This window comes from Bufo gargarizans, chromosome 2 (genome assembly GCF_014858855.1).
Source record: "Bufo gargarizans isolate SCDJY-AF-19 chromosome 2, ASM1485885v1, whole genome shotgun sequence".
NCBI classification, from domain to species: Eukaryota; Metazoa; Chordata; class Amphibia; order Anura; family Bufonidae; genus Bufo; species Bufo gargarizans.
The window spans coordinates 302,188,630-302,204,928 of NC_058081.1; the positions used below are offsets into that span (position 1 = coordinate 302,188,630).

A 16,299-nucleotide genomic window follows, 5' to 3' on the forward strand; every position below is an offset into this window, starting at 1 on the left:
TGCTCTTACCAAAATCACCAATGACCTACTAACAGCCAAAACAAGAAACAATACTCTCTTGCCACAGTTGCTGTCTGCCTAATTATGCACAATACCATGTGACTGATTTTCGTAATAATAAAGTTGCTACATTAATCCATTTTCCTACCTCTTCTGTTTGGTTCTTTCAGATTTTTATGAACATTACCCTACCACAATTATTTTTAGCTTTTCAATCAGAATGTGCAAGATGGGTCAGGTAATCTGTAATGAAAATACTTACTCTTATTACTGTATCAAAACCAATGGTGTACCTAACGCTATCAAAAAGGATTAATGTTTTCTTTCAATACAAACTCATATCCAAGTTTTTTTTTTTTCTACTTAGCAAAAATGTCTGACCTTTTGTAGGTTATCAAGTTAATTTATTGAATTATTGTCAGTTTAAATGTTTCAGAGCCACATTGCATAATATCTTTTAAAAATAGGTATAACATGTAAAAACTATATCAGGAATATGTTTAACATGAAGCATTTAAGCCTGATATGCATGCAATAGGTCATATACACATTTGGCTCTGCTTAATGGTAAGAATAATGTAATCTGCAATTATTATATGTGCTATATAAATATCCAAATGAGAAACTTTTTGAAACCTGATTGACCCCATTATAAGTCAGGATTTTTTTAGATCCATCAAAGCTCTCACTTATCCCTAAAGAAGTCATGCTAATGTGATGAATTAGTCCTCAGGTAATTATGTAGGGACACGAGGATTCCTTATTGACAGAATGTTTCATTGATTTTTCAAACAATAATTTACATAGCAGATATGCGGATGCAAATGGTGAAATACTTGGTGATTTATTAAGACAAATCATTTTAGTTTTGTATTCTATCTCTTTAGTACAGTTTTATATTTTTTTATTATTAAAATTGTGCATTTTATAATCATTGCATTGTACAGCCATGGAGAATAAGATCCTTAAAGAAGAAATATCATAGTTGTTTTTCGAGTCTCTGGTCGGTTAGAAAGATACATGATATACATTATAGAGCTAATAACTATATTTGGGATTTATCCACTTTGTTCTTGTCCTAAGTTGTATCATATGAATGACACTCTTACTGTCCAACTGACACAACATCTTATGTGTGGACAGGAAGTCAGTTTCTCTATTCACTCCAATGAGAGCCTCAAGGTCAGTCTTGTAACAATAAGTAAAAAAAACACACTTATTGTTAACATTTCAGTTGCAAAGAGTGCAAAGTATATATTGCCTGTTCTACTATTGACACAGCAGAAAGACTAAAAGGCCAAAGTACCTTACTCGACTAGATCCTTCTTGACAATGGTTCCCTAACATCTTCATTTTGGCCTATGGCATTAGGGTAAACATGAAAATCCTAAGGATTAGTGTCGGCACTACACATTAAAACAGCACAGTTGCACTACCATGAAAGCAAAGTGCTGTCTGAAAAATAGAGGCTGGAACTTTACTACCAGCAGCCCTTCTGAGATACACTCCCATTCTTATAATTAATTGTGGTATGCTCAAAGGCTATCAACACTTTCACTGTCAATTTAGTTTTATGGTTGAATTTTGCTCATTTTGGGCTAAATATTAGAGATGAGCGAATTTTTCAAAAATTATATTCGGCCGGTTCACCAAATTTTCGGAAAACATTTGGTTTGATCCGAATTTATTTGCGGCGAATCACGTTACAAAAATGTATTGGCTGCAGAGAACCTTTATAATGGAGTAGAAAACTGTGCCTTCCAGTAACACTCATAGGGAGTCTGCTGTGATAGTGAAATAATACTGTGAGTCAGTATGACATGCAGATGACAGGCGTCGCTCTTAGAATCACTGCACACTTCACTTATTTGGGCAGTCACGGGGCCAAAACTGACCAAATGACTATGAACTTAGCCTTAGAGGTCGATGTTAGCGTCAAGAAGAAGCGCACTCCTTTTATACTGCCGTCAGCTGATTCCACATAGATGTCTACAGAACCGGTTCTAGTAAAAGCTTATAAAAGTAGAGCCCCCCCCTACAGAGTGGAGAGGGTGTCAGCAGTAAGTTTGTGTCAACGTCACTGATTATTTTGCCCTTCCTCTGTTCCGTGAGAATAATTAAGCAGAAAAAACGGATCCTGTCTGTGTAGCATCCACCTTCATTCGGTCAACATTTGGTCAATAATCCATCAGTATTGCTAAAGCCCAAAAAAATAGGAGTGGATCCGAAACAGAGATGACACGTGAATGGAATATTTGCATGTCTTTTGTGTTTTGCACCCACTCCTGCTTTTGGCTACCAAATCACAAGACAATTCTGATGGGACTATACAGGCCTTACCAGGGGCGTAGCTGCTATACAGACAGGATCTCTTGTGCGTCTCCTTTTTCCTTCCTTCTGGCAGATCAGGAGAAGTGTCAAATAAATAATAATGTCAGCCAGGTCAAAATACAAAATAGTGGTCTAGTCATTCAGTGGGGAGGGTGGGAACAGCATGAGAAGTCCACAGAGTGGCCCTATGACATCGTGATGAGGTGGAAGCAGCATGAGGAGGTCACAGAGTGGCACAATGACAGTGTGGAGTTGGCAGAAACAGCATCAGGAGGCCACAGAGTGGCATAATGACAGAGTGTGGAGGTGGCGGCAGCATCATCGGGAGGCCACAGAGTGGCAAGGTGACATAGTGTGGAGGTGGCAGCAGCATCAGGAGGCCACAGAGTAGCAAGGTGACATAGTGTGGAGGTGGCAGAAGCATCAGGAGACCACAGAGTGGCAAGGTGACATAGTGTGGAGGTTGCAGTAGCATGAGGGGGCTACAGAGTGGCAAGGGGACATAGTGTGGAGGTGGGTGGCAATACCAGTACCAGATGAAGACGGTGGGTGAAAGAAGGAGCACTTGGCATCAGATTTGTGGCATCAGGCGGGTGGCAGCATCAGAATGGTAGCTGAGGCAGGTAGCCAGAAGAGTGTTGGTGTGGCAACATAGATGATCTAGTCTGATGCATAAGGCATTGGTGGGTGGAAATCCTGGCTGATCTACACCTGATTCATCTTGACAAAGGTCAGTCTCTCCATATTTGGGGTGGACAAGTGAGTTTTTCTTGGGGTAACTATGGCCCCCGCCGCACTAAACACCCGCTCTGATGCCACACTAATGGCCGGGGTTTCCAGGGCAAACTCGGCCTGTTGCGGTCACAAATCCAGTTTGGCTGCCCTATAGTCCAGCATATCTTCAATGTGGGGTGGCAGAGTTCTGTCCAAGTCCAGCCACCTGCTGGTTCAGGTCCTGCTCTATGTCTAGCTGCTGGTGAGTAGTTTCTTTACTATGTGGGTGAAGAAAGCTGCTCATCAGCAACTCTAGGTAGGCAGCGGCCAGCTGACTACATAGGATGTCTTTTTAGTAGTTCAGTTTGTCCTTCCTCTCAGTGGATGTAAAAAAGGCCCCTATTTTGGACCTGTAGCGAGAGTCCAACAAGGTGGAGAGCCAGAAGTCATCTCTCTGCCAAATGGTGATGGCTGTCACTACCCAAGCAGGTGAGCATGCAACGGGCCATTTGCACAAGTGACTCGGAGGTACTCCCTGCCTCCATCTCCACGGCAACTGCCATGGTGTGTCTGGGTCCTCTGCCTCATCTCCCTGTATCTCCTCTGGCTGGTCCTGCTCCTCCTCTCCTGTCACCTGTGTACAAAAATCACCCATTTCACTACACATTGCTTGTGCTCCAATGTCCTCCTCCTCCAGTTCACCCCCCACAAGGCTCATGTGGCCATGAGATCTAGGTACCACATCTCCAGTCCCCTGACCAGCCAGATTTACCAGGATCTGTTTCAGGACATGAAGCAGTGGAATGACATTGTTCATCTCGTAGTCCTGGCGACTGATAAATAATGTGGACTGCTCAAAGAGCCTGAGCAAATGGCAGGTGTCACGCATCAGCTGCCACTGGCTGTCATCAAAGTTACATAGAGGAGTATTCCTGTCTACTTGAATCATTAAGAAATTGTTTATGGGCTTTCTCTGTTCATATAGTCGGTCCAACATATGGAGGGTGGAATTCCAACTGGTGGAAATGTTGCATATCAGCCTATGTTGGGGGATGCCATTCTGCCACTACAGCTGAAGGAGGGTGTGCTTTGCAGTGTACAAGTAGCTGAATTGCATGCAAAGTTTTCTGGCCATTTTTAGGATGTTTTGCAGATGGGTGGTAGACTTCAGGGACTTCAGGAACCGCTTGACAGCCAGTTTGAACATGTGTGCAATGCAGGGTGCATGGCTCAGCCCTCCTTGACGCAGCGCCGACACCGTGTTCTTCCCGTTGTCGGTCACAATGGTTCCGATTTTGAGTTGTCGCAGAGAAAGCAAAGATTTAATTTCTTGATAAAGAACACAGAGCAGTTCCTCCCCTTTGTGACTTCATTTGCCCAGGCAAACGAGGTGTAGAACAGCCTGACACCACCATGCCCTGCACATATGGTATGCTGGAGAAGCACTGTGAATTATCCCTGCAGTAAAGGATGAGCACACAGTGGAGGATAAGGAGACAGAGAGTGACATTTTTGCAGGCCTAACGGCGTGAGAACATGGATGCGGAAACGGAGTCACCTGGCCAAGTTGCTGGTGTGGTTGGCCAGGAACCACAATTACCCAGTGGGCCGTATAGGACATATATTGTCCTTGACCGTAGTTATAGCTACCGACTAATTTTCCTCCGTAATGGCTGTTTCACAAAAAAATGTCACCACTAGTGTTAATTGAGCATGCTCGGCCGAACACTAGTTCGGCTCAAGCATTGAGATGCTCGGCCGAATATCGTGTGTGCTTGAGTCAGTGTATTTATATCAAATTTAGGCTCTATTTCTGAAAAGTTTCTGGCAGGATTCAAACTCACAACCTTCTACATTATAGCCAAGAATGTTAACCCCTACACTATAGAGCTGCATGGCCAGTGACTATAAAAAAATAAATAAAAAAAATATAATAATATAAGACTTCTGCTGTATAGGAATGCTTACTACTAGTGAGGTTGTGAGTTCAGAAATAGAGGCTAAATTAAATTTATATAATTTATATTGTTTTTAGTAATTGTAAAAAATTTGTAATTGCAAAAAATAAATAAAAAATCATACTTCTGATATATATGAATACATAATATGTGGGATACTACTACTGATGTTTTAGCCATAATATATTTACATATATTATATATTCTAAACATATAATAATATATGTAAATGTATTATGGCTAAAAATATATATGTTTAAATTAAATTTAGCATTTATTTTTTAAAAGTTTCTGACGGGATTTGAACTCACAGCCTTTTACATTACAGCCAATAATCTTAACCACTACACTATAGAGCTGCAGGGGCAGTTAAACAATAATAATAATAATAATAATAATAATAATAATAATAATAATAATAATAATAATAATAATAATAATAATAATAATAATAATAATAATAATTATAATTCAAACTTCTGCTATATAGGAATACTTACTACTAGAATAAAACCTGAAAAAACATTTATGCAGCTTTTGCCCTACAGGGTCTCTCAGTACAGTATCTTGTTTTAATTTTAAATTTTACACTGAGCCTTCAGGTTGCTGCTCTGATGGCTGGATGTATAGCCCTTATCTATGAATTTATGACAGCTTATAAACACTAATTTAAGCCAATCTTCTCATCAGTCTGATAATAATTTTGTTAAAATGAGTGTTTATAAGCTATCAAGCATTCAGAGATAAGGGCTATGCATCAAGCCATCAGAGCAGCAAAATGAAAATTCACTGTGAAATATTTCCCCCACTATAATGTTTTTTTTTTTTTTAGCAAGTATCTGAATGTGTCCATGCAGCTGCCTTCTAAATAATGCTACTTCCTCTCCTTGGAGACAGCCAGTGCCTAAGGAATGTTTTTGCAGTTGGGCTCTTTCTACCTTTCCAAGTATCTCATTTCTCATTTTATGTTAGTAAATAGAGTAATAAAGAAAAGCTTCTAACAATTGTGTGGCTAACTATTCATACAGGGCCACTGTTGTATAACACAGAAATGTAATTATAGAGCCATTTGTTAACAGTGGGATACAACTTTTTCAAATTGGTTTGCTTATAATCAATATCGGAACCAGTACTATACTGTAAATTTCTTTAGGCGCATCACTGCAATTATGGTTTCATAGGTGCCAAAAAGATATTTACACTAATATATCTATATATTATGGTGCCTTATAGGAGTAATTTCACAACCAAAATATTCCACCAATTATCTAATAATGAACTTATAACAATTGGCTTTAGAAACAAAATTACACCAATGGCAATATAATAGACATACATGTAATTTCAAGGTCTAGAAAGTTGAAATACAAAGGGTTTAAACCCATTACAGACTGCTCACTGCATTCTACTTATATTACCTTGTGAGCCATGATGATAGTGACATGGAAGTGATGTTTTCCTGTCAATCTATAAAGCTTCACCAGTGAAAGGGGTTGTCTGCTTAGAACGATTGTTTATGAATCCTGAATGTTTAATTTTATTAAAGATCAATTCTAATCAGATATGATATGATATATTCTACCCATAAGGTACAGTACCATAGTAGTTAGATGTCATGATTTTAACTTTTATTTTTTGATCTGAGAATCATTTTTGAGCAATACATATATTCATACAGAAGTTATCTTTTTTCCTCAAGCACCATATGCAAGGTCAATGACACTGACCTTAAGATAAAGCATTACACAGTTTTATGCTTTCAAAATATGAACCTTTTGATCGCTGTAGGCAAGAGGAAAATTTCAAATTTATGGATTTTCTAATGCTACTTTTATCATTTTTTTCAAAAAGAGTTCAAAGTATTGGGAAGTTTCCAGTATATATGTATTAGAGATGAGCGAATTTTTGCTTATGAAATTCATTTATACTTTGTTTGTTGGTAAAAGGTGATTTAAGATAATAAGATAAGATGCCTTTATTGTCACTGTACAATACAATGTAATACAATGTACAATACAATGAAATGTTGTTTGGAGCAATCCTAGATGCCATGGACAGAGGAACTAGAAATTACATTTAAACTAAAGCATTACACTAGAAATAAACAAAACATTGCACTAGAAGGCATTACTATTCACAGTTCACAGTGTATATATATAGCAAGAGCAAAGTAGGAAGTGCTTGTGAGTATATATACACACTGATTCAGACACCACTGCAGACAAGAGATCATCATGGGTTCATGAATGCAGCAGTCACTTCCAGTCTGTGATAGTTTCTATCCTAGGAAGGGGCAATAATCTCCGAGCATTTAGGAGACTGATTGTTTTTGGGTAAAAGCTGTTCTTCAGCATAGTGGTGTGGCATGTAGGGCTCTAAGATGCCTACCATAAGATAGGGGAATGAAAAGGCTGTGGCCGAGGTGAGTTGGATCCCCGCAGATATGTTTTGCCCTGTTGCTGCAGCGAGCAGTGAAGATGTCATCCAGTGATGGTAACTGAGTACCAGTGATTCTGCCAGCCATTCTGATGATGTGCTTGATTTGCGTTATGGATGCCGTTATCATAGATCATAGCGCAATTCTATGATGGAATGCATAAGGAAATGCCTTTAGAGGCATTCCGTTATTCAGTCCGTCATAATAGAAGTCTATGGACTGTAAAACAGATCCGGCCATTTCCGTTTTGGAGGGGCGTCTTCCCCTGCATGACGGAGACGGGGCGGATCCGTTTTGCAGCTCCTAGACTTCTATTATGACGGAATGAATAACGGAATTCCTCTAATGGCATTCCCTTATGCATTCCATCATAGAAAATGCGTTATGGTCCGTGGTAAAGGAATCCATAGCGCAATTCACCTTTTACCAACAAACAAAGTGTGAACAAATTTCAAAATAAGAAATTTGCTCATCTCTAATCTGTATAAACAGTACTGTACTGGGATCTGCATATAGAGATATGCTAAAAACACACAGGTCTCAAGTTTGCTGTTTGCCTGTCATACCTTTAGAAACCTGGTTCTTCAGAAATTACCTTAAGGGTCACTACAGGAACCACCCCATAAACATGGGCCCATATTTGCCAATGTGACTATGCCTATAAGTATGTATAAAAAGATAGGGCCCATTTCTAGGATATAACGTTGCATTAAAGAGGACCTTTTACTAGAATAAAACATCTAAACTAACTATACAGACATGGAGAGCGGCGCCCAGGGATCTCCCTGCACTTACTGTTATACCTGGGTGCCACTCCGTTCTCTCGGTCGAGTCGCGAGAAGCCGTTCAAAGGACCACGTTATGATCGCAGAGAACCATCGCCTGGAGCAACCGGATTCTTACTCCAGGAGGACCAACCCAAGAAGAACCACCGCATTTTAAGGAACCGTCATGGACAATCACCCTTCCTTTTGAAGGCATTTCTTTATTAGAGACTCTTTAGAGACTTTTCACTGTCACCACACTTACCGGACGTCGCGGTCAAGCAACCGAAGAGGCCCAAGAATGATAGGCCAGGTTCCTCTTGTTAGTTCATTTGTAGTGTAGCATGTCCCCCTTTTACATGTTTATTCCCTTTAGAGGTCTGGTTTGAGTGATTGTAGTGTTAGGAAGCCGCTGAAATGACAACATATGGCGAAAAAGGGGGGAACTGTTGTGGAAAAATAATTGTTCGCCGTATGGTCGCCATCTATCCTATGGAGTTGCGCAGATTTGTTCGCATTCGCATCTACACAGAGACTTTCGCACGATGGTCCGGTCGTCCCGACCTGTAGCTGATTTGTGCCCGGCCTGGTATTACTACAGGATACCAGTGTCATGGCGCCGGCTGAGGAGGGAGGGATGGGGACCGTCGAGGGGGGGGTTTCTTCTTCCACGAGGATAAGCACGTCAACGGAAAGGACGACAATGTGTGTGTGAACGCGCGAACATAAGTTTGCGCGATCATTCACATCTTCGCCAGCCAATCACTTCATACCATAACCTGTCTCCTCATTAGTCATGATTGTAAGACCGCCTTCCAGCCAATCACTTCATACCATAACCTGTCTCCTCATTGGTCATGATTGTAAGACCGCCTCCCATCTTCTGGTATAAATAAACCATGCCTAGCTGCTGGGAGGGAGGCACATTATTGGAACCTACTTGAGAACGTCTCTGTGATGTTAATTTGGAGGAATTGCGCACACATCGACGCACACTACACCAGGGATTTCACGATTGTACTTCTGGCGGTTGTTTTCGGTTGTGAGAACGAGACAAAGGAGCAAACGGCGACATCACAAGCCATCGGTAAATGACCTCTTCTTGAGGTACACTACCCAAAAGTAGCGTCTAAAAGCCTTTTCATAGGGCAGTAGTAGAGAACTTTCTGTTCAGACCACACCTGTAATCATTTACATATCTGCATGAGACATAACTTAAATTTTGTGGTGGCCTGAGTTGATTATGTGGACGTATGTTACTTTAGGGTCTTTACTGCATGAGGAAATGTACGACAATACTAGCATTTTTTTCAGGTTTTATGTTCTTCATTTTTTACAACACATAGAATGCTTTAGGTATTTCTTTTTTATCTTAGGCCTCTTGCACACAAATGTTTACGTTCCATTTTTTGCATTCCGTATACGGAACCATTCATTTCAATGGATCCACAAAAAAAACGGAAGGTACTCCGTATGCCTTCCATTTCCGTATTTTGTTTTTTTCCTTTCCGTTCAAAGATAGAACATGCCCTATTATTGTCCGCATAACGGACAAGGATAGTACTGTTCTATTAGGGGACTTCCATTCCGCAAAAAACGGAATGCACACGGACATCATTCATATTTTTTGCGGATCCATTGTTTGCGGACAGCAAAATACTAAAAAAGCCACAATAGTGAAAAACAACCATGTTATGTCCATTTTTTTTTACGGCCATCACAGGTCCGTTTAAGACCAATAGTATTCTATTGGGTTGTTCACACGGCAGGTGTTTTGGCGGCCATTGAATAACGGACATCAAAAAATAGAACATGTTCTATCTTGCCAGTTTTTCACTGACTGACTGCCCTGATTCAATTGAATAGGTCCATTTTTCAGAAAGGTATCAGTGAAAAAAACATCCTTTAAAAATGGACATTTTATCCATTTTTAAGGGACTTTTTGTCACTGTTGCATGCATGTAGCCTAGCTGTTGAAAATTAGGCTATACCGGGAGAACCGAGCGGCGCCAAAGTATAACAGTAAGTGCAGGGAGATCCTTGGGCGCCGCTCTCCATGTCTGTATAGTTAGTTTAGATGTTTTATTCTAGTGAAAGGTCCTCTTTAAGTTTGAGACCTATGTGCCAAAAAGATGAATTCGCTATGTTTCGCTTGATAAGGGGAATGGCTTATCACAAAAGGGAATCTGGCATAGCAGGAAGTGGACAAGACTTAAGTTGTGACATATGGCAAAAGTTTGTACAAAATGCAGGCCTACAAATAGATGGTATAAAAAAAGTGTCTAACCATGCACCATCACGCAGCAGACACTATGATAAATTTTGGGAGAAACAGATCATAAAACTAGAGAAATTATAAAGAATAGATATGACCACCTCTTTTGAATTCACTCCTAGTTTTGGCTTCCAGAAACTGCATCAAGAAATTTAAATTTGTGGCTGTACCCATAGTCTACTTGAGTAACTCTACACTATCTGCAAGATCGATTAATCTGTACCATGTTGCTTAGATTGAAGGCTGCTTCTTTTCAAATATAGAGCTAGTTGTTTCAGTTCCAAGGCATGTTGCAGAAATATCCGATCTGGCTATAAGCAATGTGCTGCTTTGGTGTGATTTGTGATTAGCCAGCACAACACATTCATATCAGAATACAATATTGGACCCTTCCCTTGACAACACATATTTACCCTGAACAATTAGGAAAAAAGTAACAGAAATATGAGAGAGGTTTCGTTTTAGAAAGAACAGAATTTAAAATATACACATACATGCATTTTATATACAAACCTTCTATATCACTAGTTTTAAAGTAGACCTTCTACGATCTGACTTTTCGTTTATCATTCAAGGTTGTTTTAGGTGCTATACATAGAGAAAAACATCAAACATACCAAGTGACAGTTTGACATATCCTAACCTGCCCTTTACATTGCGCTTAAAATACAGCTCTGCCTTTTAATAGGTGCTCTCAGAAGTTTTTCAGGATAACTATTGTAAATCTTCAGATTGAGAACACTGACTGCATAATGGACATTTTATAGTATATCATTGGAAATAAATGAAAAGCCAATGTTATTCAATATGTAAGCTTCTCACCCTTACCTAATTTTGGCAAAGAATAAGGAACCTTGAAGTAATCCTCATAGAATTCCAAAAGCCTTTTTGTTATATTAAGGGCATAGTCCCCAGATCCTCTTCTTATTGCGTCTGGTCGTGCATATAATCTCACCTAAAAAGAAAAAGAAATACATGACCAGTTTAGAAGATTTATCACTTCTTGTAATATGAGCTGCAGATGGAAAAACGTAGGAAGCTCAGACACTTATAGGAATACAAGATAACGTTGCTGTTTTTTGAACCAAAAAAGATTCATCCTTACACTACAATGTTTTTTATTCCTTAGCTCCAAAAGAGATTTATGCTGTTTTAAAAGTCAAGAAAATATTTCAACGGAATTACTCACATGTGTTTGCAAAAGATATGATGCTACACTGTATTAGCAAAATGGATGTGTCAATTTTATATGCAGGTAGGGTGTTCTGGAACACTCAAAAAGGAAAAATTTATTATTGAGGTTTTTTTTTCTTCTCCTAATGCATAAAAATAATACTTGTCAGAATATAAAACTGCAGCACAGCTTCTCTACAGTATTTCTCATGCACATGTTATTTATATAGAGCTAAACTGCGGCATAAAATAAACCTTGTTTAAGTAATTTTCTCAACAGACAATTAATATTGCAGATCTATTGCTGCTGCGCTCTGCTAAATATCCTTTTACTTTTCTGCACACTTTTAAACACTCTAGTTTTAACTCAAACACTATCATAAAATGCTGAAAAAGTATTGTTATGCTAAATTATTATCAATTATTCATACAGAACTCATAAATAACCCTGTCAATGTGGAGAATAATTACAGTGAGCATTTCTTTTCACAAGCCTACATGCTAGCTTTATTCTGCAAAAATACACATTTACATAAAAGTAGGTTCTTTAGAGAATAGTTGAGATAAAATCCAAAGCAATATCATAGGCCCTGCGCTGTGATTTCTCATGGGTGGAACATTTCTTTTTATGCACTTTTCAACATGTAGTCTGACAAAGCTTTTCAACCCCATGATCTCTTGATGATTACTATGTGATTAATATGATTTCTGTGATATTTTTAAAACAAACGTACTTCACTCTTTATGTATATTTGTAACTATCAATCCACAGTTTAAAAAGAAGCAGTATTTCTTATTTGAGGGATTGAAGAAGATGCATGAAGAAAACTTCATTTAATAATAAAGTGGTTGCCCACTTTGGACAATATAGTGATCACAAGGGAATACATATTATAGAAGCATGCTATGCAGCTGGGCCCATGGAGAACAGGTTTAGGTAGCTAATATAGGGCCATAGAGAAAAGTGTTTATTTGGATGACGAGATTGTGAGCAGTAATGGCCAGTTTGCCGTGTTCGCCCGTGAACACATACGGGCTGCCGTCTTAACTGACTAGTCCAGCGATGTACAGGTAAGTCCTTACTTATGCCTGTGCAGCGAGCCGGTCTGAAATAAATGCGGTCACCAGGAGCAGGCAGTTCCGAGAACAGCCACCGGGGGCCTTCATCGGGCTGTTCTCGGAACTGCCTGCTCCCGGTGACCGCATTTGTTTCAGACCGGCTCGCGGTGCAGGCACAGGTAAGGGCTTGTGATTTAAGATGGCAGCCCGCATGTGTTCGCGGGCGAACACGGCGAACTGGCCATCACTGATTGTGAGCAGAAATCTTCTCTTAACAAGTCTCACAAATGGTGGCATGGGACATTATGTCAGAAGTGACAGAAAATAGATGGGGCATAATTGCACCAAATTCTCCTGTCCCAGGGAGCTGAGAGTAGGGTAGTATTAAAAACGACCATAAAGGTGACACCATTTTAATACTTGCTATGGGACTTTATAGGATACATATAGGCATTTAGGTTACCATATCATGTATGGGAAATATTTTTTTGAGGGGTTTTATATTTACAGAGTTAACTGTGCACTGAAACTGGCATGTTACCATTATTCTATGAGTCAATTACATTTTAGCACAACGTGAAATAACAATTCTTTGTGTTAATATATTCCAACACTCAGAACATTTTTACATTTCCATCTACAACTCTGTGAATTCTGGATCCATGTGAGGTACAGGGCTGGTTCTTCTTTTGTTAGAAAGAGACTGATTTTCAATTTTACATCAATTGTGGCATAACCTCTCTTAGTATTTAGAATCATTTCTCCTAAATCCTTAAATATTAAATATTATTCTAAATAATATTAATTGCAATAATTATTGCAATTATTTAATATTAAGCATTTGTAATTGCACCTCCCACCCATCTTATATATGACAAACACTACAATGACAAGCCAGGACTATAGCTTCTTTCCCTCTACTATTATACAAAGGAGAATATTTCAGAGTACAGTGTGTAGACAAGTATTAAACTATAAATTTCTATTTGAATATAAAAAGATCTCCAAATGGTATATTTCTGTAAGATAAAAAAAAAAAAACTTTACATGAGACTAGTAACTAAACCTACCTTTTTGGCAGGAGCAATACAGGTCCTTAGATTCAAGGGCACCATACATCCTATTAACATCACACTACATATCAACACGGGGTCAAGTAGAACCTGAAAGATACTAGGGTCCACTAGGGCACGTTTCTGTCTTTTGATGGTTGATGGCCCCATAGAGTCATATTGTGGGAAGCCGATTGAGCACCCCTGTGAGAGAGTATAAATTAGGTGTTGGTAGTTAGCCATATGCAAATAACTGAGCTAAGATTTGATACCTGGACAAGGGACCTTACACAAGTGAAATTGGTTCTGGCCTTTTCACCAGTGAAAAAGCACCAGAATAACTGAGGTTATTATTATTATTTTTTTGGGCCACCTACACTGTCTAAGAATAATGTCATGACCAACCGTAGACACATGGTGATCACTCACATGGTGATCCCCAACTGGAGCCCAACCCACTGTCTCTGCCTACTTGCATAGCAAGCCCTAAGTGGTGATTCAACAACTGGTTGACTGGTGATAATTGCAGAGAGCCAAACCAAGCGCCCGTGGTAAAAAAAATTCAGGGACCTGTTCACACAACAGAAAATCCAAACTGAAAAACAAACAGAGAAGTGTTGTACAAAAATTAGTTAAAGCCAGGGGGGCAATACAGTAAAAAATCGCAGACAGGAGAGTGGTAACAAATAGCTAAGCCAAGGGTCAAAACCGGACTTCAAACAGGGTATAAAATCACAGAGCAGAGAGAACAGTCAAAATCAAGCCAAAGTAAAATCCAAATAGCAACAATCTGAGAACACACTGAAGCAACAGGAGCATAGCAAGGGAAAACCTATAACTGGCAAGGGTGTTTTGCCAGCAGATGGTTAAAATAGAGCACTGAGTCCCTGGATCAGAATCTGATCAAAAGGCTGAGCAGTCACTCTGCCTGCATCACAAACATACATACATTACAGGCCAAAGGTTTGGACACACCTTCTCATTCAAAGAGTTTTCTTTATTTTCATGACTATGAAAATTGTAGAGTCACACTGAAGGCATCAAAACTATGAATTAACACATGTGGAATTATATACATAACAGAAAAGTGTGAAACAACTGAAAATATGTCATATTCTAGGTTCTTCAAAGTAGCCACCTTTTGCTTTGATTACTGCTTTGCACACTCTTGGCATTCTCTTGATGAGCTTCAAGAGGTAGTCACCTGAACTGGTCTTCCAACAGTCTTGAAGGAGTTCCCAGAGATGCTTAGCACTTGTTGGCCCTTTTACCTTCACTCTGCGGTCCAGCTCACCCCAAACCATCTCGATTGGGTACAGGTCCGGTGACTGTGGAGGCCAGGTCATCTGGCGCAGCACCCCATCACTCTCCTTCATGGTCAAATAGCCCTTACATAGCCTGGAGGTGTGTTTGGGGTCATTGTCCTGTTGAAAAATAAATTATGGTCCAACTAAACGCAAACCGGTTGGAATAGCATGCTGCTGCAAGATGCTGTGGTAGCCATGCTGGTTCAGTATGCCTTCAATTTTGAATAAATCCCCAACAGTGTCACCAGCAAAGCACCCCCACACTATCACACCTCCTCCTCCATGCTTCACGATGGGAACCAGGCATGTAGAGTCCATCCGTTCAACTTTTCTGCATCGCACAAAGACACGGTGGTTGGAACCAAAGATCTCAAATTTGGACTCATCAGACCAAAGCACAGATTTCCACTGGTCTAATGTCCATTCCTTGTGTTTTTTAGCCCAAACAAGTCTCTTCTGCCTGTTGCCTGTCCTTAGCAGTGGTTTCCTAGCAGATATTCTACCATGAAGGCCTGATTCACACAGTCTCCTCTTAACAGTTGTTGTAGAGATGTGTCTGCTGCTAGAACTCTGTGTGGCATTGACCTGGTCTCTAATCTGCACACTATAGGTAAAGGTGTTGGCCTATGAGCATTTCCAGTCTTTCCCTATAGTGTGTAAGCACGGCCACCACTGCTGGATTACACGGTGGTAATAACCACGGATACGTGTTGTGTATAATGTGATGGAAAGGAGGCAATATGGACAATCACAACACATTAGTAAGTGCCTTGTATTAACTGCATGATAAATGTAATTTACTGAAGTTAGACAAACCCTTTAACCCTTTTAAGCATCAATGTCCCGCATGAAATTTACCAAATCTTAGCCTCCTCAAATTGCACTTAATCTACAATATATTAAATAGGGTTGTCCTACCATAATGACCTATAGCCTAGCCACAGGATAGGTGATAAATATCATATTGCTGGAGTCTGACTGCTGAAACACACACTGATCATGAAAAAAGGGATCCTGAGACATTCAGTTACATTACCTCCACTCTATGTGGCCTGGATGTATTTCTGGAGTGTAATAATATTACAGGCTATAGCTACTAGAGAGGGGTTAATCCAGGGAGTTATTTTGATTGCCTGATTGGAGTCTGGAAGGAATTTTTTATTCCCCTAAAGTGGGGAAAATTGGCTTCTAAATCACAGTTTTTATTTTTGCTTTCCTCTCGATCAACT

At 39.6% G+C, this 16,299-nt stretch overlaps 1 protein-coding gene across 1 annotated transcript in view; it reads right to left on the minus strand.

The window, feature by feature from the left end:
- TRHDE (thyrotropin releasing hormone degrading enzyme) overlaps positions 1–16,299 on the minus strand; it is a 1,265,007-nt gene that overhangs the window by 876,177 nt on the left and 372,531 nt on the right. Inside the window, exon 3 of the mRNA XM_044280434.1 lies at positions 11,308–11,434. Within this exon, the coding sequence (XP_044136369.1) occupies positions 11,308–11,434 (127 nt within the window). The remainder of the gene's footprint in view (positions 1–11,307; positions 11,435–16,299) is intronic.